Source organism: Acanthopagrus latus, chromosome 11 (genome assembly GCF_904848185.1).
Source record: "Acanthopagrus latus isolate v.2019 chromosome 11, fAcaLat1.1, whole genome shotgun sequence".
In the NCBI taxonomy this organism is placed as follows: Eukaryota; Metazoa; Chordata; class Actinopteri; order Spariformes; family Sparidae; genus Acanthopagrus; species Acanthopagrus latus.
Window position 1 is genome coordinate 7,141,028 of NC_051049.1, and position 25,601 is coordinate 7,166,628.

General features: G+C 43.1%; 1 protein-coding gene across 1 annotated transcript in view; it reads right to left on the bottom strand.

Annotated features, from left to right (window-relative positions):
- Nucleotides 1–25,601, bottom strand: part of scfd2 (sec1 family domain containing 2) — a 93,315-nt gene that overhangs the window by 8,135 nt on the left and 59,579 nt on the right. Inside the window, exons 6-7 of the mRNA XM_037113688.1 lie at nt 6,572–6,717; nt 1,169–1,303 (exon numbers count right to left, since the gene is read on the bottom strand). Of these exons, the coding sequence (XP_036969583.1) occupies nt 1,169–1,303; nt 6,572–6,717 (281 nt within the window). The remainder of the gene's footprint in view (nt 1–1,168; nt 1,304–6,571; nt 6,718–25,601) is intronic.

A 25,601-nucleotide genomic window follows, 5' to 3' on the forward strand; every position in this document is an offset into this window, starting at 1 on the left:
GAGGCATGGCCTGAAAACAAGCTAAAAACTGCACCTTATAGATGCAATGCAACATCTGATTGATTTCCAATTTCGTGACTTTTTTTCTCGATGTAGTATTTAACATTTTGCCGTAGATGCTCGTGAAGTTCAGAGGTGTTCGCACATACACTGTTACACATATGGATTTGGAATACCAACCCGGAACTACTGTACTGACTTCTGACTCACATCGGATTGCTGCATAACCTGTATTTTTGATGGTGCACATGTGGTGCCCAATCTGTTCTCGGTTACACAAGTCCTGGCTGCAGTCTAACCACCTGCTCTTCTCTACCAACAGCTCCATAACCTGGCGGGTTAAACAACACGGTAATGGCGAAGCAGCTAACGCCTTAAAATTGTGAGGAATTTAGCAGGTGTGGGCAAAGGAAGGAGAGTCGGAGCGATTGGCAGACACAAAAAGGCCAGCACAGGTGCAAGCACACCTAAAAGTTTTTCTAGTTAGACCTTCTGTTGAACTGATGAACAGATCTGACCGGGGGTTAACCGGGAGTTGCAGATGAGAAAAGCATTTGACCCGTGATTGTAGGGTTCGATTTCCAGCTGCCATGAAACTTGGCTGGATGCCCAACTGAAGTGATCGAAGGCGGAAAGATGGTGGTAGATCAAAGACGGTCGGAGCGGTGGGCACATCGTTCCACAGCAGTAAAGTAAACTGTGCTTTGTAAAGTGGCAGCTGGTGACTCCATGTGGAGACACGTTGCTGTTTGACCTATAAAATGTGATCCTTGCACGAATGGTGCCAGTATTGTGTTTTTTTGATTAAAAAGGACAGACTGAATGTTCAGGCCTTTGATCTGTTGGTCACATCACTGTAGGTAGTGCTGTAAATCAAAAGAGCGGCGCAGAGTTAGAAGTGGTGGGTAAACATGAGCTACATAGCGCTGCTTTTGATGCCTTAATTGGCCTGCTTGGGTAAACAGTGTGTATGCACGGACATGAGAAGCTCACTCAGCAAATTATTAAATCAGGTCAAGCTCAAGCAATGGAAGAAGGCACTTTATTGTCTGCAGCAGGTAGGCTTAAGAGGATGTGACGGAGCTGACCCCATTACATAAAAACGGGTTAGTGTGTGTGTGTGTGTGTGTGTGTGTGTGAGGGTGCATGATAGTGAGCGATGTCTGACCTTCATGAACATGCTGAAGCCGGTTTTGAGCAGGTCTGTGAGGCCTCCGGACATGTGCTCGATGTCGGGGCATTCAAGTCTGTCAGGGTGGAAGACCTCCTCCAGGATCTGCCGCAGGAACGGACGATAGGTCGCCTGCAAAACACACCAACACAAAATGACACACATGAACACGAGCACTGCTTTATTTTCATATATATGAGTCAGCTGTGACTGAGTATAAATAATCAGTATACAAATACGTGTATAAATGTGAGCCGTTAGTGTCTGTGTTTAGTGCTCTGAGTGTTCGCCTTTTAGCCTCTGCGTGTTGTGTAAATGGACGTGGGTGCAGGAGACAGTAGAGTTAAAAACAGCTCAGGTCGAGTAAACAAGCGGCTAAACTTATGAGTCACTTCAGGAACAGGAGCTGAAACAGTGCTGCAGTTAGGATGAAAAAGTCTGCCTCCACTGTTGGATGTAGCTAAAAATAGAACTTTGGTCTAAAATGAGCGATTGTTGAGGGAGAAATGTTGCCTGGCACTATGAAAATATCTTTCGGTCAGAGGTAAAAAAAAAATATATTCTCTACTATAAATATTTAGACGACCATTTCTGGGAAGAGATTCTACTTCTAAACTTTAAGCCCCCAGACTGAAATATCTCATTATGACATAAAGTATCCAACTGACTAATCCGAAAGAGCCACCATGAGGGTCACAGTTGTGTTCTTTTATGAAATGTCTCATAAACTACTGAACCTATGAATACTGAGTACACACTTAATAATGCAGTAATGACTACTGTGTCTTGGGTCAGATCATAAACATGTCGGCTTGCAGCTGGTGTGATCCCATCGCAAGATTTAGTGATTTAGGAATAAATGCCGTGCACCTCTTTTGTGTATATTGATGAATGAGTGAACTGTATGTATAAAGTTTACCATGTGCCTGATATTGTAGATGTTTTGTGCTGATTAGCAACTGTAGCATGCTGACATGCTAAACTGAGATGGCTATTATGGTAAACCTGGTATACCTGCTAGATGTCACCATGTTAGCGCTCGAGTTTCAACATCACACCTGCGTTTGCAGAAAGTTGGATCAGGATTGGCCTCCAAACTGTTCGTGCTGTCACAGATCGTACTCGATTTTTTTCACTTTTCGCAGGTGAATGTCAAACAGTCGTCACGTGTCAAACTCTGCACAGACATTCGACACAGTGAAGCTCCAACATTCAACTGTAGGAACAACAGATAAACACATTTCCAACCAGATGAGGACTTTAAGTACCTATTACAGAGCTGCTAGCAAGGCTACAGACTTGTACGACCATGTTGACGTCTGAGAGGAACACGCTTGAATACTGAAGGTCAGCGGCTTATTTTTCATTAAGGACTGACCTCAATCAAAATGAGCTGTTTGTGTTTGTCCTGATGACAACCAGTAACAGTTCCTCAGGTTCAGTTTTTCAGGTCGCATGATGTATCGACAGTGTTTTTCAATAAAATACTGATGTCCTCGAAGGAGCTGCACCGCAGAACCTCAACTAAAGCTTCATAAAATACCTCCCAATACCCTTGAAAGGCTAACCATGAAAAAAAGAAAAACTCTTTAACAGTATCAGGGACGCAGCTTTTTTTCTGCCCGGCTACCCAGAACAGAATGTACCATTTATAGAACTCAAAGCTAGCGGATCAGGAATTCAAGACAGATTTTCCTTTTTTTTTTCATGGGAGTGAGGTTTGCTGTCTCTGAGAACAATAAAGACCCAGATAAGGTTTGGCACAGCTTTATTTGAGTACTAATAGACTCAAAATAGAAACCGGCTGTATGTCTTCCAGTTTCTGGATAACTTCCCTCATTTTACAAGATGCAAGTGACACGTCGAGGCTGTGCGCCAAAATGTGAGCGAGGTAAGGAGCATAACTTTTCCTTCGGATGTTTTCAAAGGAACATCTGAACGCTCGTCAGAGACTCCGCCTACTAAACTGTTGATACAAGCATAAACACACACACACACACACACACACACACACACACACACACACACACACACACACAGGTGTTTTCTGCCTACTGCATCAGTATGTCTCACTCTCAACTGACGTCTCACGGCCTCCCACTCCTCCACTCCCTGAAGAGCCACCAAATTAGGGCTGGGGAAATCCTGCTGTCCATATTGTGTAAAAACATGACTTATATAAACTAATATTTACCTCCACCAACATGACTTTGCAGCACGGGTCAGCCTGCACAAAGTAAGCTGGGCGTAAACACATTAACGATTCACCTCCGACTTAATATCACGCCTGCGCACGCACATACACGACCAGCAGCGACGCAGGTGTAAACAATCTGACCCGCAGGAACGCACGATCCATTTTCACCTGCCATCCGAAAAAGCTAAAAGCAATCCCATTAAATCACCGGCGCAAACACCCACACGATGAAAAACAATTTTAGAATTAGTCATATGATAATGCCGGTGGTTAAATATTCATCTCTATACACACACACACACACACACACACACACACACACACACACACACACACACACACACACACACACACACACACACAGCCTCACATGTGAGTATCAGTTTCCCGGCAGATTTTCAGGAACAAATTAATGTTCCAAAACAACATGGCGACAGCGTCAAAAACATACACGGAGCCCAGAACACAACAGACTGGAATGTCCTTGGAGAAAAAAGGAGTTGTCAAACTGATGAAGTTGTACTATGCATCTCATTTAAATCCCTCAGAAACATCGAGCTAAATTCTGATCAGCACGTGCTCCGAACTCTTTCTTCACGAACACAAGACGTGTTCTTTCTCGATAAGGGCACATCGTGTTCTTCTCTGAAGGTAATTTGTTTTCTGTGCTGTGCGAACAAAGAAGTACAATGAAATGAGCTTAATATGGTCAAACACTGTTAAAACACTCTAAATTTATCAATACTGTTGTTTTATTTATCTGTAATTTCACATGAAAAACTATGTAAAAGAAATCTACAGATCTATGTAACAACAAGATACTTCTTATAAACATTATCACAGAATTGACCTCGAATTTAACATTTTCAATAAAAAAACAAACATGGAGAAAGAATTTTAAACAAGTTTACTTCACGTTATTCTATATCTGCTGGCTCAATTTACAGTCTATTTTTGTATTGTATTAAAAGTGCATTCAATATGTCTACACTCATGGGTGTGTAAGCTCGACCATGTGCCACCATCTCTCTGAGTGGATAAACCACTTGCTTGCAGCTCTCCACTCGTGTCGTTGCATCACAATTCAAAAGATCTTAATAACAGTCCACATGCTCCGCACATTAACACTGCCATCGTTCGTGTGTTTGTACGCTTTATGCTCCGTTCCGATTAGGTCAATAGACAGCATCGGACTCCAGCTGTGAAAGGCTCCGTCACTCGGACCTCACTGATGTCTTTTTTTTCCAGGAAATTCTACAGTGTTCAGTTACTCACAGCAGGTCATGTACTCAGGAAATGTGCAATTTTCATGCAGCTGTACAATGAAGGAGCACACATGTGACAGTAAAGATATAGGAGGGCTGCTTGTGAATCCGGGGGCACCGGGGCTCTGCACCTCACGGAGCTCTTCAACAAGAGGACATCATGACCGGCAGGTATTGACTTCTTGAGGATGCCTGCTGATAGAAGCTGTCGAAATTACCAATCATTCTCGGGAACATTCAGTAGCAGGAACATATCACGCTGTTCCACTTTTATATGAAGTCATTTTCATAATGCAGCAGGAGTGAGGACAGACAGTTCTGCCCTGACATAATTACACTGCTGCTCTCCAGGTATATGCAGACAAATATCACTAACAAAGACACTGACATCTTCTGAAAAAGCTCATATGTTACTTTGTCATTCAGTTGCACTGGGATGGAGTGATGACGTTTAGCGTTAAAAGTTGTTGATGGTGAGAGAGATACATCGCACAGATCGGAGCGTATTCGGATACAGTATCATAATTAGATTAATATAACTTGAAAACTTTCCTTTCCTTTTGGACAATCTAAATACCAAACATTTGAAACTAAACACCAGAGAAGAGAAAAATCTATAAGATGACTTTTATTTAATCTCTCTCATGTTCTTTAAGAATCTTGTGTGTTCGGTTTCTCTCAAGACAAGAGTGATGTTGTGAGGCATTGTTGTGTGCGCAAGCTTACAGACTTGTATATTATCTTTATTTTCCAATTGTATCCCCTTTACTGAATGTTTATGTAATCTAATTACAACTTTTTTTTTCCTGTGACTTTACCGGAATACAGTTACTTTTGTTTTTGCATCCTAATTACATAATCCCGTTACATGTGATCCATTACTCTCCAAGCCTAATCGTGGGTGCTAGTAATAAGGCAGCAGTCGTGTGGCAACCAACACATACTCCGGGAAGATACTGGTCCTAATCTCTGAGCTAAACTATGCTAGCTGGCTTCATATCAAGCATACAAACAGAATGGTGCCAGTCTTCTCATCTCTCTGCAAAACAGCCAATACACTTTCATGTGCGCCCTGAAATTCTTTGCCTTTAACGATTACTGTGCTGAATTCAAAATGCAATATACTAAAATGGCATAGAAGTGGATGAAATAACTCCTGCTGAACACAAGAGCTCCAGCTCCTTCAATACGAAGAGGCTTTGTAGCTCACAGCTTTATGATTGGGACAGTGAGTTACGTTTGATAATTTGAAAAGCAAAAAAAATCAACACAGTTTAAAGAGGTTCATGAGACAAAAGCAATAAGAGAATAACAGAATAGGTGATATATGAATTTTCCAAGCCCCTGCTGAACATCCAGTGCCCTGAATACGTCTTTGAATGTCACATCCATGCATCAGGCTCAGAAAGTAATCATGACCCTAAAGGGGAAAAAAAGTGATTTGAACTTTTCTTGACTAACCTTTCCTCCTGCTGACATAATTCTCTGAACGAGCTACCCAATCACAGCGAAGGACAGCGAAAATGGAGCTGCACTGTTGACTGTCAAAGAAAAGGTAAGAGCCTTTCTGAGGACAAAGCTTGCAGATGCACACACAAAGAGGCCCTTCTGAGTTACATAAGCTGTAAGATGCAGACAGCTTATGAAGAGGGTTTCACAGTGAATGGCGTGACGCAAGCTGGAGAGGCACTAAAGCATCGAAGGCCAAAAGGTCGCCCCTGCTCAATCCAGACCTGTGTATCTGCTGCAGCAACAGCTCAAATACAGGTAAATAAAACATGAGAGACCCCGGCTAAGTGTGATGAACAATGTTAACTTGATGTTCTGCCTTTCTAAGGTGTGCTAGGGAATGCGTGTGACAGATAGACAAAGTGCTATTACAAGCCGTCCTGTAACACAAAGTGTGTGCGTGTTTAGATGTTGACAGTGTGTGCAGACCTGGTGAACTCCGTCACTGGCGGTGTAGACGGAGCGCAGCTGCTTCAGGTGGTCTCTGGTGTGACTCAAACCTCGGAGGGTGTCGAACATCTCCTCCACGGCAGAGTGGGCTCGCTCTGTGGTCAGCTCCTCTGGGTTTGCACAACCTAACACGCAAAAAAAAGGACACACACACTTATTAAATGAAAAGAAAGGTAAAGACTCAGGTAAACACAAGGGTTTTGGATCAGGGTCAAAAACCCAGGTTCCTTTAAAGAACGCTAAACATGCATAAAAACATTTGCATCTGCGAAAAAAAACATGCTTCTAAGATGCAACATGTTGCTTTTTGTGGGCAATTTTCCCAGCTGGGTGTACACTGAAACCAATTATCACGGTAACACATGGCAACGAGCGGACAAGAGCTCCTTTATGCAGGCAGAAAAACGCTGCTGTCTAATCAAAAGCTAATGTTCCCTCCTTTTTTAAGAAGTGCGTGGGGAAGCATAGACCTGCTGTGAAAAATACCCAAAGTGACAGCGCATTCGATAAAACCAATGAAACTGAGAGGCTGAGGCAGACAAGAGAGTGGTGGGGAGTTGCAGGAAAAAGAGCGTACGAATGTGAAAGCAAAGTAAACAGGGTGAGAAAATGAGATCATGGAGGACCGAGAGAAGATGAGAGCAAAGTTTACAGCCGCTGTTGGCAAAGTGGGTCGACGGGCACCTGCACTTCCCCCTGGAGCTGCTCAGGAATGTGGCTGCCTCATGTTTACGAGACGGTCAGCTGTGTTATAAAAGATGTAAAAAGAACACCTGAAAGCTGCATCAGCACAGAGAGGCTCAGAACAACTAACAGAGGAACTGATGACTCCCCCATCAGTCCAGCAGTTAAGCTAATTTACTTAACATGTGTGGGTTTGTTTGTTTTTTTTTTCCCCCACAGAAACGTAGAACATCTTCTCGGCTGATCCCAAAAGAATCATTTCACCGTTTCATCCTATGCCAGAATTCTGATCGGGTGGTGTTGCATGAACAGATCACATCACGTAAAGTGCGAATCAGGCTAGAATTGTACCAAGTTTTATATCAACCCATCCTATATTTGTCAAGGCATTGTGTTAAAAGTCAAGATAATCTTGGCGCTAAAGGGTAAGTAAAGGGATCATAAAAGTCAATAAGATTCATCCTCCGGAGACCATGAAAGCCTGAAAAAAAAAATGTTACAATGACAATCCATCTAATAGCTGTTGACCTATTTCATTTCGAACCAAATCATTTGGCCCTATGGTAGATAAAACATGAAGTGCCATTTACGGTGCCCTTTCCAGTGAACGACTCATGCTGACATATCCTTCTGCGTGCTGGTGCTCAGCCTCATACGACCCGTGCCCTTTTTTTCTCATCCTTGCCCCTCAAACATCCTGAGTCCACCACTGTACAACACTGTAATAACAAACTGGGACTCCCTCATTGCACATCAAGACAGAAAATAGTGCTGTAACTGGGTTAATCTACTCTGTGCTTTCATCCAAACAAGATGGGATGGGTGCGCGCTGCCGTGCAGGAGGCTCGGCGAAACCATCAGGAGCAAATCTGGGTTCAGCGTCTTGTCCAAGGACGCTTCAACAAGTGGACAGGGGGAGGTGGGATTGAACCTGTGATCAGCCACTGACCTGCTCTACATCACGAGCGACAGCCGCCCCAGAGCACCGTATGCTTTGCTCTCAGCAAAACGCAGCCAGAACCACCGGGCCTTCCAGCTTTGATTAGACTAATTAGGCTCAACTGAGAAGGTTATGCCTGACTTCTGCCACCACAGGGTCGCCATCAAACACCGGAAACTCAATTAAAGCTCTTGCTCCGAGATTACATAACAACGTATGAGCTCATATATTGCAGCCCTATCCCTAGTTTGGAAATGAAAGCAAAGATGGATACATGTATGTGAGTGATATACGAGTGCGGTGAAGATCTAACATAGAGAGAACATGTGGTAAAAATCTCCCTTGTATGTACATTGAAACATTGACTCTGCCTTTAATGCAGGTTAGATTAATGGGATGTAAGAAAAGCTATGTCACTCCACCCCCCTCCCCTTCTCGCAGTAAAGACAAGATATACCTTTCATACGGCTGACCACTGGCCTTCGCTTCATTTTGTTTGGCACATCCTATATGTTGAGGAATACATCAATGTCGGCACAGTTACATAACACACACCGAACAGCTCGACTTCGTCAGGCTTTAATCTCTGTTATTTGTTCCTTTTTCCTTTTCCTTCCCATATACATGATATCAAATTTAGCATGGCGGGTCTTTGTTTTGAATGGCCGTCTTGAGGAATGTAAAGCGTCTGGGCCTGCGGTTGGCTCTCCTGCGCTGTCCTGGCTGAGAGGTAAACTGTAAACTGGAGAAACAGCAGGGCTATTTGACGGAGCTGGGCGTGAAGACTCAGCCAGATGAGGGTCTTATCTTTCCAGACGCCCGCAGAGGAGAAAGGCAAAACAAACCGCTGTCTGATGTTTGTCTCTGAGCAGGTCTTAACGTCAAAAATGCAAGAAAACGGTAAACAAAACTTACAAATATGCTCTAAATTCAGTTAAATGATCTGACCCACTGCGGAGCTTGTGAGCAGAGGGAAATGGGAGCAGGCCGGATATATTATAAGGGCTTGGAAAGGAGGAGGTGTGTAAATCTGTACGAGTGCTTGCGTGTCTGACGTGAGAGAGCTGGTTGACTTGCTGCCAAAGCATACAGTGCAGGCCCACGGCTGGACTGCTGGATGCAGGGCCTCCTACCCTCCTCTGAGGCAATCTGTGGTTTAGATGTTGATCGTGGCGGTGCAGGTTCCCCGAGCAGGACCAGGACCAGGTGTGGATCCGGGAACATCCAGCCTGGCTGTGAGGATGAACACCTGCATCTTTGTTTATCTCGGGCGATGCTGCTATGCCACCAACCGTAACAACGCCACAGCAGAACCACAACACCACGCCCTGTCTGATGTCTCTCACGCAAACATGTGAGCTGATTTCCTGGTATTATTAAACGCTTTCTGAATAATCACCTGGATGATTGAGCATCATTCTTTGTTTATATATGATTACACCTTCTGTGAAACTTAAGGGAAATGATGAGTAAATGCATGTCATTAGAGTCCAAATGCCATCCCTGTCTATACACATTTACTTCCCAAAACAAGTGAGTCTGCCAGCACAACAGCTTGTCTCGAAAATTGCATAGTCATTTCTGAGACTGACTCATCACTGTGCTGCTAAGAGACGGTTTAGTGAGAGTGAGAAAGCAGAGAGAAAATGTAGTTTAGGGTTGTTACGGTGAGCAATAAGAGGCAGGAAATGCTTGATTGAAGCCTTCTTTAATTAGATTTAACAGAGCCGGAGGTGAGCGGTTGTTACTAAGAGGGGTGTGAGTGCAAACTGTGACGCTCAGAAGGTGGAAGCTACCAACCAGAATGCCCAGAGGAATGTATCACTAATGAACGGCGCTGCATGGGGATTAAATCAAATAACAAAATGAAGAACTGCAGAGAGAGAGAGAGAGAGAGAGAGAGAGAGAGAGACAGAGAGACAGAGAGAGAGAGAGGTAACACAGTCAAAGACGAGTCATCCATTTAAAACCTGTGACAGTTAAAACTTACATGTTTACCCTTTAATTGATGTCACAAAAACAAGGTCGATCTTGCATCTCTTCTCACTTTTGTACAGATTATGGCTAGTCAAGTGAGCCATCAATCAAAACACAGCACAGGGTTGGAATGTGTATTAAGTATGAATCTAGCTCAGTCGTCACACACCTTGAGAATAACAACAGCCACATCAGAATGTTGTTTGTTGATTTCAGCTCAGCATTCAACACAATCTCACCCATGAAGCCCATTGAATAAAACTAAACACCCTCTGCAGGTGGATATTGGACTTCTTCACAAACAGACCCCAGACAGTTTGGATTGGCAGTTACACCTCTTCTACTTTAGAGCTCAACACAACATGGCCTGTGCAAAGCCCAGAACATCATCGGTGCTCATCTGTGCAGAGCCGGACAGATACTAAACACCCACCTCTACCAAAGCCTGTTCACCTTGGTGCCATCTGACAAGTTATACAGAAGTATCTGCTGACATACCACCAGATATATTTTTATTCTCTATTTTTTTGTGATTGTGGCCACAGGTGTTTGTTATTGTAAACAAATTCCATGAGATGATCCACAAACCGAACCCAGAATGTGCCATTCCGTCTCAGTACTTTCCCTCTGTAGACCCTCAGCCCAAAGCCCACTCACTCCAACTTGCAAGTCATTAAAATTAATCCAGACTTTACTCTCAAAAAACAGCTGGGCAATGTAGGTTTTAGCAAATGTTACTCAAGCGGGTGTAAATGGTGCATTTGGTTCGGAACTATTTTCAACCTTGGATGAGTAAACTCAGTGTGTGCTGAGTATTTTCAGCAGAAGGATATGTGAGAACGGCTCAAATGCTGCTGGTGTTTTGATGTTGCTGACATCAAATTCAGCACAAGCATATGAAAAAAAAAAATTGAATAAACGTCAAGGTTGCAAAGGCATTTGTGTCCATTAACAGCATCACGCTGTTGATGGGAAATGCTTACAGGAAATACGGCCTTAAATAACACAGAGAACATTAAATTAGAAAAACACGGTCTGTTTCCACAAGCGCCCTTGAAAGACTGCAACAACTCACCATCTACTCCTGACACCACAATCAAAACTAATCGCTCTGTACTTATCAGTGGAATGTAGACAATGAGACTACTTATAAATATCCCGGCTTATTTTGAAACCTGATCAAAAATTCTATTCTGGTCTGAGAAAAGAATGAGAGTACGTGATTTTCAGAGGGGAGAGTGAGGGAGGGACAGCGAGGGGATTTTCACAAGGAGTTTATATCAGACGAGGTGATCCTGTGTGGAATGCTAGGCAGGAAAATCTCGCTGCTACTGTATCTCAGGATGAAAGAGGAGACACAGAGCTGGTGGGCTTGCAAAAACTACAAGCTCGTCATGCCCACCTTCTCCTTACATGATGCTAGCTGTTACCGTGGCAACCATGTCATTTCTAGGTCAGGAGGAAGTCACTCCCGCGTGGTACTATCATGAGACTGACACAGGGAAAGTGCGGGTACAGGAAGAAATGACCACTGAATATGGTCAAAAGAAGCTACAAAGCATTTCGCTGTAACTCTTCTTCTGAGCCTTGAGAACTAAACCACATTCACCACAAGTGAATGGAAAAAATTTAGATAACAAACATAGTATATTAATACAACAACCTCTACTGATATATTTAGCTCCTGGCCCTTTAAAGCCCCCTAAAAAAAACACAGTTTGCTCTGATTGGTCAGCTCACACACGCCTGAGCCAGCACAACTTACAACAACAGAGCAGCCGCGCTAAATCAATTCTTCTGTGTCAAATTGGCCACTTGGCATAACTTTAGCAAATGTGTGACCTGGTGACGTAGTGCGACGTCATGAGGCCAGAGCATTAAAGGCGGGACTACTGACGAAGCGTTTCAAGAGCAGCATTTTCTGTGGGAGAGAGCAGCTTCTGTGTGGACTACATGCACAAGAACCTCTATACAACACTGCACAAAAGGAAAAAAAACCCCAACAAAATGAATAATAGGTCTCCTTCGAGAAGAAAAAGAGGTACTTAAACAGCTCCTTCTCAAAGGATGCTTACAAAACCCCTTCAGCATCTTCACTGGCCAAAAGACCAGTGATGAAGGCCAACTAGAGCTAAAGGGGACACCGCTAGACGCTTACTACAGGCAAATGGCAGCCGACTGTTAGCTGGCTGTGGCAGCGCCGAACAAGTTGGGTCCCACAGTTGTCTGAATTCCGGCATTAAGCCTTAATCCCCTCCAGAGTGGCCTGTTTGAGAGAAAACACAAGACCTGTTAATCTGGGCTGCTTTATACACTCTTTAGGAAGTGCATAACCATACCGAATTACACAAGGTCAAACACAGACCCCAGGGCCTCTAATACCGTTTTTAAACAGAATCAGCAAATATATACTACGTTTTTAAACACAGGTAAACATGCTGAAAATAGGCGATTGACTCATTAGAGCTCATGGTGGAAATAGTTAGTAGGAAGAATAAGCAATGCTCATAAGCAAACAAATGGATGGAGGAGTATTTTTCTCCTTAACTTCGATGAGTGTCATAGCAACCCACCAGAAAATTGGGTTAAAATGACTCAAGTGACATTTTTTTTTTATCACCGCTGATTGGAGCAGATGCTGATAAATGTCCATGACTACTGCAGAGTAATTTCACCTCAGAATGATGCTGAGTGTAGCTTTTCTGTAGTATAACAGTCACTTTAAACCTCCTTCAGTGACATGACACTTCACCGAGCCCCCCAGGGGAACACAGTGTGGCACCAAGTGTGCATGTGTTTTTCATTGGAGAATGAAGGGCACACACAGGCAACATACAGTAGCCACGGTGCCCTAAGCCTTCCCTGCTGCAGGAGTATGTGTACTCACAGTGGATGTGATTAATCACATGCTGAGGAGGGTGCGGTCGCACCCGCGCCACTTACCGCGAAAACCTTTCATGGTTAGAGCGGACCACAGGCAGCATAGCTGTGGAGAACAGAGGGATCTGCATGTCAAACACTACCTCCTGAGTGCTTTCATGTCAGCTGGGTGGTTGTGTTAGTGGATGGGCATGTGGGCTGCACAGTGGCCAGGCAACAAGACCCTCAGATGTTGTCCTGTCTGACAAGCAGGCGCGAGGACATCAAACAGCAACTGTGTAGGACTCACCCAGTGAGGGGGAAACACCTTGTCGCCGCCAAAGGGAATACTGCCCGTGGGTGGGTATGACGTATGGCTAACAAGAATGAGGGCTAGATATGTGATTTGCTATAGAAGGATCAGGGGGTCTGCATGTGTATTTATAAATGTGTGTAAAATAGAAGGCGGGGACACCGGCCTAAATCACAGGGTAATGATCTGCTCAATTAGAGAGTGGCAGCCCCTAATTTCCCCGTCTGACTTAAGGTCTTTTAAAGCAGATTACACACACACACACACACACACACACACACACACACACACACACACACACACACACACACACACACACGGTCATTTGTGTTAAGAGAGCTGATGCACATTTTACTTTTCCAGATATTAGATGATCTTAAAGAATTACTCATCAGCAGAAAGAAGCAGCAGGCTGAGACAAACGTTCACCTAAGTTCAATGCTAAAGGCTTTTCATACCATTTCTAATCACATTTTCGCAGACTTCATTCTAACACTTCTTCCAGACAATAGCTGATTCATGACTGCAGAAAATGAAAACCCTCATGGCGGTGAAAGAAACTCCTGATGCGTGTACTGATGCTGACCCAGGGCTCGCTCTTTGATATTGTTCCTCATGATTTGTGTTTCACCTCACTGTCGTCTACTATTAGTTGCACCATCAGACTCGCTGCATTTCACTTTGATCCTCTGTAATTACGGTGCCGTGAGTGTGTTTTATTGTGTGTGAACGGTGGTGTGTATCATAATCACGGCAGTTACAGTGTATCACGCATGGTTTCAAGGTATATCAGTGAGATCTGGCGAGGTGCAGAGAGTGCCACCGACTCCAGACGAAGACAAAATTACAACTCTGCACGCAATGCAACATGAGTCCCCTCCTCCCCATAGGATGACGAGGGGGGAGTAGGAGAGAGCAGTGTGAGTGTGTAACAGTGTGTAGAATGGCGAGATCTTAAACAAACCCCTTTTTCCTCATCAGTACTACTGAGGCTGTCTGCCTGACTGGTGCATTCGCTCTCCTGTCTAATAAATTTCCATTTAGTTACATAACTGCAACCCAGAGGAACACCAGGTGTTTATCCACATCTGCAAAATATTCTGCAGCAGATTGATTGGATACACTACACAAGTCATGCATACAAGTTTATTCTTACAGTATGTGTGCACATATAAAAAATCATGGTCTGAATGATGCTTGGGGCAGGTTTGTGAGAAAATCATGGCACCGAGAGTCCCTTTGTGTGCTGGTGCTATTAGTGAAAAACAAGGGTAGGAGTCTGCAGCCATGCTAGCAGCTATGTGAGGCTGCCCTCAGTGGTTACTACCTAATATGAGTAACTGCTCGAACTGGTAGGCACAGAGATACAACTTGGACAAACCACACACAGAACTATGGTAATTTATGATTGAGAGCACATCTGCTAAGGATTATCTTTGTGGTGTGTGACTGCCTGTAGTAGCATAGCATTTTTTCAGCTCAACTCAGTTCAATTATTGACAGGGACAACCTTAAAGTAACTTCATTTTGGATGATATGCAATAAAAGCAACATGAATATCGAAAAATATGCTAAAATGCGCTAAAATATGCAGCATGTGGTTTGTCAAATTGCTGTCCTGCTGTCCAAGATGGCGTATGTGCTCACTAATGCGCTACTCAGATCAGGCAGCTGCTCAAATCAGGAATCAGGCTAACATTATCTAAATAACTCAGGCTCAACCTCAGGCTTGGTTTAGTTTATTGCGCCCATTCACACAATTTTGACAGTTTTGCAGCAACAGTAGTTCTGAACCAAAGAACTGGACAAATCAAAGCTTGGAATGGATGATTGTGCGACATGAAACATTAAAGCATCATGAAAGTCATTGTAAATCAGGGCGGACGTGAATAATCAGGGCAACCATCCAATGGTCAAAGTCAAGAGTCAGTTTGACTCATCATCTGGGGACTACAGATGTCTACATAGCCACACCTTTTGGCTGTACCAGCTATCTTTCTGGTATAGAGGGAAAAAAGCTCAGGCTTGTTTTAATTTCTTGCGAACATTCACATTCGTCTCGAACAGCACAAGGCCCAGGATGCAGCGACAGAACACCTGCATAACACTCCCAGAGGGACCTTGTTGGAGCCCTGGTGTTAAAATGGCTAAATCCCTGCAAAAGGACTTGCTAGCTTGATTTGGTTTGTACTGTTAGAGAGTGGTGAAACTGGGCAAATGCAGTTAAGTTGTGGTGTGGCAAACTTAAACAACTGTGCGGCAATTTTGACATTATGCAGAGTAATTTCATCCACTGTTAATATAAAAATATTGATTAGAGCAGCCAAAAAGAAACACCATCATGCCGTACTTTAAATACAGTGTAACAATACAACTAAAATGCGATACAAGTGATATAATGGTAGGAATTAATCTGCACAAAATCTCAAACTGTAGCGTGCACTCGATCATGCCGTCTGAAGTGTATAGGACAAATGTTTTGCAGTTAAGGAGCTAAAGTTCCTTTAAGCAAAGCTCTGAAAAAGTGTATGTGTTCTTGTGTACTTAGGGTGTCGGAGGTCATTTAGTGTGTCACAAGGTTCTTATGTTGCCAGTCTGCAGGATTTATGCTACTGTGGTTGAGAGCCTGGTCGACATGGCAACCTAAAACCTTCACATCCGCTTACAATACTGTTTGCATTGAATAAGCACAATATAGCTCATAAAATCTCGGGGTCTCTCTCTTTTTGTGTGTCTGTGTGTGTTAAAGTGTGTCAGTACGTGGTCTACCTGTGCATACACACACACACACACACATGCATGTATGTATGAGCGTCTGGCATGTTTTGCATTACCCGCAGTGTGAAATAAGAGAGTTTTAATTAAGAGTGAATGTCCAGGGAGATTTCATTACCTTTTAGGAGCCAAGGTATTTTATCATGCAATTGGCTGGAAATGAAAACGTTATGTAATGAAAGGAAAAAAAAAAAAAAGGGAAAAAAAAGATAACACCTTTTTACACAGCAGCTGTTACGTAAGTATAGACGAATTAAATGAGACTGAATGTGAGCTTGTCTGCAAAACTGAGACTTCAAAAAAAAACTCCATCCAGACTCCAGATTGAACCTCCATCTCTTTGTATTTACTTCTAAAGGAAATGTGTCACATATTAAGTGTAGAAAAGTCAGTTCAAACCCATAGTGATCTGAGCTAATTAGAAAAAACACTGCAGGAAATAAAAACTTTTTTTTGGTTGGCATTTTAATCTACCAATACATACGTGTTGTAAATATCCAGCATCCATGCACTCAGGAGAAACACCTCTCCCCAGTGGGTCAGGCACTGAACCCAGCTGAACCTGCACTGCGTTGATCCCCAATCACATCTGCATGTATGTGAAAGAATGTCATTAGCACCGCGATGACTGAGTGTGTGCATGTGCCAGGCCAGGACGGACGGAGTGTTTTTTAATTTGGCCAAAAATGCTGCGCTTGTCCGCGCATGCATGATTAGGCGGTGTGCACACTCCCGACACAAGTGCTAATGTGTGTGTCTGTGTGTGTCCTGAGAGGTTTTCATCACTCCTCAATTCGAGATCATTCCTGAGACAACGGGCCATTCCACAGACACGGTGCTCACAGGGGGGAAAGGCAGAGGGGCCTTTAGGAGCTTTTGGTCAAACTTCAGTGGAGAAGCACCGTGAGCCAAAGTTGGGTTATCCTGCCCCCTGATGGACGGCTGCGACAGTGCAGATGTAGAACTACCCACGCCACAGTTAGGATGGAACAAAAAGCAGCTTGTTTTGCTGTCAGAATGCAGCTGAATGAGTCGTGTCTCGTACAGCTGCAGCTCCTTCAACAGTATTAAACTTTATTACAGTGTATCTGCTTTAGGCAAACCTTTATTAGGGTAGAGGGGAATGCCTGAGAGACTAGTAAATAATATTTCCACAGACAGAGAGCCCTCTGTTGGCCAAAAACAGACAAGCACAAAGCAAACGCTCTGTCTCGTCTACTGCTGTACTGTGTTCAGCTGAACAGCTCAGGTTTGTAGAGCCACCGCTGCTTGTGTCTGTGCATGAGCCCCAAATTGTAGAGAAAAAGTACGTTGTGGATGCTGATACAATTAGAGTAAAAACAACCACACAGCTGTCAGAGCGACAGACAGTCAGTTTCTTGTGGTGTAGAGGACGTCGTGTGACTCGGGCACCGCTTGGCGATGCCTCGGCCTCCTCGTGGAACGACTCCATTCTTCACTTGTATTTCATAAAATCAACTTGCATCTGGTATTCTGTCAATTAAATTTGTATACTTTGTGATTTTGTTGATCCGTTCTGCGACACGTGAGATCTACTGCATGTCTGTCTGTCCCAGGGAAAGAGATTCTTCCTCTGTGGCTCCTTCTGAGGTTTCTTTCACTTCCACCCCTGCAACAAGGTTTTTTTTTTTTTTTGTCCGGGGGACTTTTTCCTTAATCAAATTGAGTGTCTAAGGACAGGAGATGTGTTTCACCGCACAGATTGCAAAGCCCACTGAGGCAATGTGATTGTGATTTATTGGCTCTATAAGTAAAACTGACCAAACACACCAAAAAGACAGTATCTGTTGCTGTTGATGAAAGCCACAAAATGTAGAAGGTTCAACTTTAATAATTGAAATAAAACAAATTAAATAAAATAAACATTTGAATACTGCTGCTGCATGATGAAACCTCATGATAGTTTGAGAGAAAAAGAGCAGAACACCTCTTTCTGAGTAACAGAGCTGCAACAAGTAGTTGTTAAATAAAAGCTGCCAACTACTTTAACAATCGCTTTATTGTTGAAGCCCGTTTTCAAGCTAAAATATCAAACACTATTACTAGCTTCTTAATGCAACGATTTGCTGCAGTTCTTTGTCATTTATGGAGACAATTAAAGAGTCTTTGGATTTTGGACTGCGTCACTAAGCAGTTTTCCTGTTGTCTAAACTATTTTATGGCACAATAATAGAAGTCACGTAGAAGTCAGTTTTGTTTACTTTTAAGCGCAACATTCTCAACTTCTCACACGTTTAATATGATGATCTCGATGTGAACGCACATCTATTCTTTATCCCACATTATGTAACCACTAAAGAAAACACTGCTGACACCTGCGTTGACGTCACTCTGCTGTGTTTCTGTCCTGTGAACAGAGTGAAAATGTGATTTTTGGGTTTTTCTTTCAGACGTCATCTGGAGATGATGAGATTACAAACACGTCAGTGACCACCCCCAATGTTTTCATCTCTGTGCAATATAAAAGAAAAAACAACACGGTGGCAACCAGTTAAACTTCTCAAGAGTTTCTGAACCAATGTGACTTCAATAACGGGGTCAGAAAGCCTAAAGAGGAGGGAGGTCAGGAACGAGGTTCAAAATGAGTAAACAAGGACTTCCTCCCTGAGGGTAAAATCTGCACCTGGACTTCTCGTTACTGCTGCGCTCTGAGCCGGCTCAGCACCAAAGAGCACATGTGGCCCAGAGGAAACAAGCTCATAGCAATGTTGGTCTCCAACATTGCATCAAACATACACACACACACACAAACACACACACAGAGTTCTGGGAAAATGTGCCGGCCAATAGGGGTTCAATGGACCAAGCTCCCCAGATTTCATGAGTAACCACCGTGGCATTGATCTCCAGTTGAAGTATTGAGAGTGATAACAGAAATCCACACACAGCTACACAGCTGGACACACACTCAAACACAGAGGAAATAGCTGGTTGTCTTGTTTTCCTGATGCATGTAGAGCCGTCTCAGTGGCGCTCAAATCAGTGTAATACAACGTTCGCTCCATCCATCCACAGGGAGGGACGAGGATTTATTTACGACTCACTGACACTTTGATCCTCTTCAATTTCACAGCTCAAACAGCTTGTTTGCTTCCCCTCTGCTCCGGCTCTGTCACATTCATCTCCCGCCATCGGTGCAGATGCGAACGACTGTGCCGGTATGTGCTTTCGCCTCATGTTCTCACGTCGTATCAGGCTTTTATGCACAAGACGGATGCGTGTGTCAGGTTAAAACAACCCATGTTATCGTCATTATAAAGCCAAGAGAAAAATAGCTGGTCTGTTATGCGTAAATGAAACTCTCTTTCTCTCCTTTTTCTCCACTCTTGTCTCCCTGAGGTCTTCACCTGGGGCCCTGTGAGGCCCTGTGGAGCTCTGCCATACACTGTGGGGAGCAAGGCATTAATCAAATGTGAGGCAGGGGGGAGAAGGAGGAGAGGGTGGCAGGGGTGGTCGACTCTCCCACCATGTTTTCTCCAATCCTCCCCTCAGTTTTCAAGGATTTTACATTTCTCACCTCTGAGGAATGATCACCCTCAAAGCCCCTCCCCTGCGCTCTTAAAGAGGAATAGATGACCCAGACGCATGCACAAACATACATCTTGCACATGACGCCCAATATATCCAAAATGCAGGCGCATAAACATCCTGGAATACAGTTTTTTTTTTAAAACAGAGACCGAGTAGTGATCTGCCTGTGAATAAGAGAGTCACTGTTGGAGGAGAGGTCTAAAGGGGGGTGGGGGCAGCTCTTATTTTGACAGTCCCTCTGTCCTGGAGAAAATGGCCTCTGTTGTGTTTGTTTTCCGAGGAGGAACATCTGAACATCTGTGGCGTTCCTCGGGGCAACACGCTGGGCTAGAGTTACACAGAAACGCATAAACACATGTGCACACATGAGGATGCGCACACACACACACACACACACACACACACACACACACACACACACAGAGGGAGACGTACACAGATGTAGCTCTAATATTAATCTGAAGACGATGTACTGTACACGTCCGCTGCATCACATAATTGCTCTTTTTTTCAAAAGACTGTAAAATCCGAGTTTAATCTACAGATGCTGTGGAAATACCAGACAACTTCAAAGGCAGCCTGAGGAATGTCGCCTAATGTCGGGACTGTTGTGGCGCTCTGACTTCTGTGAATGTGCATGTCAGGAAGGTGTACGTTTACTCAAGTACCTGACTCAGGTAAAACTTACTAAATTTACTTGAGTATTTCCATTTTCTGCATCTTTACACAAGCACTCCACTACATTTTAGGAGCAAATGTCATACTTGCACACCACTACATGTTTTTGACAACTAAAGTTACTAGATGGTTTGCAGATTACATGCTGCACTGGAGCCAAAGTAACTCATTTCTAATTTAAAGGAGACCTTTATGCTTTAAATCTTTTTCCCCTTGCCTTCAGTGTGTTACATGTTCTTATGCATGTAAAAGATCTTGAAAGTTAAAGAGATCAGTTATGTCTCCTTTTATTTATCTTATCTGCAGCAGATTAAGAAACACTGACTCTGATGCTAAATATCAGACCCGATGATGCAGGCCCCTTGATTTTTAGGTACTTTTGACACTCACTTTATGTCAGATGTAAGTGTACCTGCTGTGTACACCTGTAGCTGTTTGTCCTCTAGCTGTGGCGAGAGGTTGTATTCCCTTACAACGTATTGAAACAACAAATCCAAGGCTCAAAAACGTCTCCAAAGCAAATATTGTGTAAGCGCTAACATATTTTACTTGGTAAGAACATCTGGCCTTTGTCACAGGCCTCCTTTTTCAATAATGATAATAAAAAAAAAGTTCCCTTCAGACCCTTTTTTTTTTTTCCTGCTGATAAGAGTTGAGTGAAGAACAGCGATGATGGCGCTCTAAGAACTGGTGTGCTCAGAGAAAGACTTTGATCAGGAGGAGGAGATGTGGGCTTATCTTCTCTCTATTCAGTTTCACTCAATCTCAGCTGCTGCAGTTCTCGTTGCGGCCACTAGGGGGCACTCATACACCACTACACAGAGCCCTTACACACATACATACACAAACACACACACGCATCAGCCCCCACTCCTGAGCACACTGCTGCCACGACTGAGCTGTTTTCTCTCGTTCTCCTCAGGGAACGTCTTTTTTTTTTTTTTTTTTGGTCCAACTTCTCCATCTCAGATAATACAGTGGGGTTGTGGCCCAGATGTGAGGCACCAAACTCCAAACCTGCTAAAAAAAACACAGTCACTTTCCCTCCTCCTCTGATCCTGATGTGCTTTTTTTTTTTTCGTCCATTTTTAACTTTCTGCTTCTCCCGACTCTCCGGTGGCACTCCTCTGCTGTCTTTCCAACCCAATTACAAATCGAAAGGACCACAAAAACAGAAGCAAAACATCGTGTGGAGCTAATGTTAGCCCAAACACACACACACACACACACACACACACACACACACACAAAGCGACACCAGTAAAGCTGAAGTGTACAGCGCAGGGTACAATGATTGGATTTAACCTCCTGGGTCTTCTCTTTTATTACACCAGACTTATGCTTATCAGAAAACTAAAAACACTGGTCCAACACCCGGGTGTGACACGCAGGAATATCAAAGTGTACCATTTTTGTAACCACATCAGGGAAGTGCACTGCCGTCACGTAGAAATTGTGACCTGTAAACTGGCAATAGTGGTTGAAAGTGGAGGCTTGTTCTGCTTTCAAATAGCACACAGGGCACTGACAGACTACCATAGTAGACACAGGTTGGCATTTAAGGGAGACACCGAGGCATAACAGCTGGACTCAACCCTCTGAGTAAAGACAAGGGAGGAATTCTAAGAAAACATAATACATAGGATTAAAACCTAAGCCTGTTTTTTACCTTATTGGACGCTTTATAGTTTGTTTTCAGTAAAGGGCTGAGATTAATCAAATTCAAACAGCAAGGTTTTCTGTGCATGTTATATACACACATATTATTAACAACAAGTAAGGATTAAACGTCAAGTTATAAGAGTCAATGCATATATCCATGAAAACAGTGAACATGCTGCGCGATATATATCTCAGTGACAGATATCTGCAAGAGGTATTCAGGTGACAAGACGACAGTCTTCACTATAAAGATGTTGGATAGTTTTAAGGTGGAAAGGATACAAAGCTCTGCAGAGGAGCAGGAACCTCTGATCACTGGCAGGATGGTGAACATGGAGAGGTAACTAGTTTCTAGTATAGCATGTGTGAGAGCGTTGCAGAAAATGAGATGGAAAAGCTACTGATAAGCTCGAGTATATTCAATGAAACCAGGAGTGGATGTTTTATCGGGTTGGAAAAGAAGGAATCTCGCACTCGATGTTGTTTCTGACCACTAGAAGTGCTGGGGAGCAATATTTTTACGAGTGAGCCCCTGTGTTTTGCTAACGGTTCCACACTATCCTGCTGATTGACAGCTGACAAGAAACACAGCAAGGAGCCAAAAAAAAAAAATGCAGTGAAGAGAAAAGCTGCAAGCTACCAAACATGGATGTAAACGAATGGAAATGGATTCACGACACTTGTCAGGCCTTCAGGACACACAACAAGTTTTTTTTTCGGTAGGATCACTGAATGTATCACAACTTTGTTTACAAGGAAACTCAAAACCGCACCGTTAAAGGTTAACTTCAACATTTTGGGAAACAGGCTTTGGAAGAGTAAATATAGATCTTAAGCCAGGTAGCTGCTTTACTTGTCAGTCTCCAGGCAACCAGCTGAGACTCCAGGAAGTAACTGGTGTGGGCCATGAAATAATCCCCCTCGACACAATCAGAACAACAAGATAAAGTGTGACTTAGTTGGGAACAGAGTCAATTTATCTGTTTTACCTTATTTCCTGTTAGCACTTCGCTAATCTAACTGGCTGCTGGCTGTAGCTTCACATTACCTGCATAGACATGACAGTGATATTAATCTCAACTCGTTCTAAATAAGGAAGCAAATTTCCCAAAATGTTGAACCACTCCTCAAAAACTTCTTCCATGTTTGCAAATGGAAAAATGTAAAACTCCACAAGTCAGGCTAAGCATCTTCCAAAGCTTCTATTTAATCACACTTACACTATCAGGAGACATAATTAAAACAGTTGCTGCAAAGATCTACTAATCCAACATATGGCTGAGCCGGAGGAGCTGTGGCTATGTTACAGAAACTACACATCATTTGTAATAGAGAGAATGAGCAGAAAAACACAGGAGAGTACTTGACAGCATCATCTGGGAGGAGGAAAAAGAGAATTATTAGCTTCTATTGAAAGTTTTTCTTTGGCTTATTTTGTTGCACTGAGTTAGTTACATAAATAGTTGCACCCATTAGGGCCCATTCAAGTTTTTCTTGGGGAACTGTTCAAAGAAGGAACTGTGTCACAAGCGCTCCCTGTTTGACGGATTCTGAACACTCGCAGGGTTAGTCTCAACACATGAAATTAAACTTGTTGCAAATGTACACAGTACACACCAAGCGATCCGTTGTGGCCCACTGACACGGTCTGGCTGTACTTGGTTATTTGCTCGACGTACTTATCAACGAATCTGCCATTCTGAACACTGTAAATACTCCACGAAAACACTGAAACTGTTTGAAAGCCCAACTAGACAGACCGTGACATATCCAACGTAACAGGCTCAAAGAGATTCACGGCGCTTTATTCATGAGACTATAATCATGTTGCTTCCAAAGGCACTTGAAGCGTGTGTCAGATCAGTGGGTGAAAGTGCTTTAGAAGCCTGATGGCAAACGTTCAATCCCACACACCAGGAAGCATGATAATGTGATAACGTGCATGGCAGCCTCTGACGGCCCCGAGTGCAGCCCCGGCTGCTCCGAGGCCCACACCACCGTGCTGATGAAGAGCTTGAGGAGAGGCACGGCTCCGGGCCAAGCTCACTGCCGGGGTTATCATTAACGAACTGTGGAGCAAGGGTGCCGTAATTCATGACAGAATATCATTTCTTCTGCCAAGGCTGCCTGACTTCCCAGCGAAAATCAGCCAGATGCACTGAGAAACCTCGATACAACAAACAGTCTTGGATGTGACTCCTTGTGGCTTGTGTGAGACATCGATCAAGCATCATTTCCAGAGCCTGAGCACAGGATGTCTATGAAAACATCAACTGAAAAGACTGAAGCAAATTTTGGATCAGTTAATCGTTAGTTTTTAAACATTAAAATTAAATCTAGATAATTACAGGACTCTCTTGATACATTCATGCACTGCTTGAATTCAATAAAAACTTGGTTGCAAACTCTCAACTAGTTTCAAAATAATGCACAATTTATGTAAATTGTTTTACAAGCAAAGTGCCCGAAGAGCTGATCCGGAAACTCACTCGAAGAAGAAGAGAAGAGAAGAGAAGTGCAGCACACACAATGTAGTAATAAAATTCAAGAATAGCAAAGAGTCACTCATATTTAAACTGCTTTTAAAGATATAATATGCATTTTTTCCGCATTAAAACATCTGAAAAACTAACTAGACCTTTTTGTTGAGCTGGGTTAATTATTCCAAATGTTTCCAATAATGACCAAACCCAAACTAATCAGTGCTTTTACACAAGGTAACGATTCTGTTCATTCAGCTGCTGCTATAATTTCTGGAAAAGAATCAGACAGCGGGGACGTAAGTCTGACAACTTGATTACACATAATATGAATAAAACATTTAAATGTCATCTTGCCTGTGAACATGATTTTTTTATGACTCTTATTATTGGCAATGGTGACAGTGAAGAATAAAAACTTCCATAATCCTACACTACTGTAGGACATCATCAAATGACATCTTTTTTTGTTTTTACTGGTTTGATGATGAGCCCACTGGCAGCAGAAAACGAATACCTTGTGTCGATAAGGATAAGAATTCAAATCTCAATATACTCGCTGAGTATGTCAAATATACTATATATAATGTATTCAAATTTGAAAAATCGTGGCACTTCTGATTTTTCTGTATTTCATTTATGCACAAAGCAGGAACAGCATGAGCTTCAGTTTTATAAACACAAACACACACATCGCATATGCAGCGCTACATTTCACCTGTGCTACTCTGGTAATTTCATTCATGGACTCAATTTTTGCTCCATATGCTTATGTCGGACTAGAGAGAAATTAAAAGACTGAATTAAATAGAGTTCATACTCTTACATATGTGAAAAACCTGTGGGCCTTGAATATCATGCATTCGTTTTGAACACTGCAGTTGTTCACGGCCATTTCGTGCCTCCACAACCTCCATTTGAAGGGTGCAGGAGAGGGTTTTCTGTAAATGTACACCTCCTGAATGAATAAGCACTTCCTGTTTCAGACAGGGTTGGGGTTCACGCAGGGGGGTTAGACTCTGAAATGTCCCGTTCTCTCCCTTTCGTTCTTTCCCAACTCTAAGACAAAAACAAACTACTTAGTCTCGA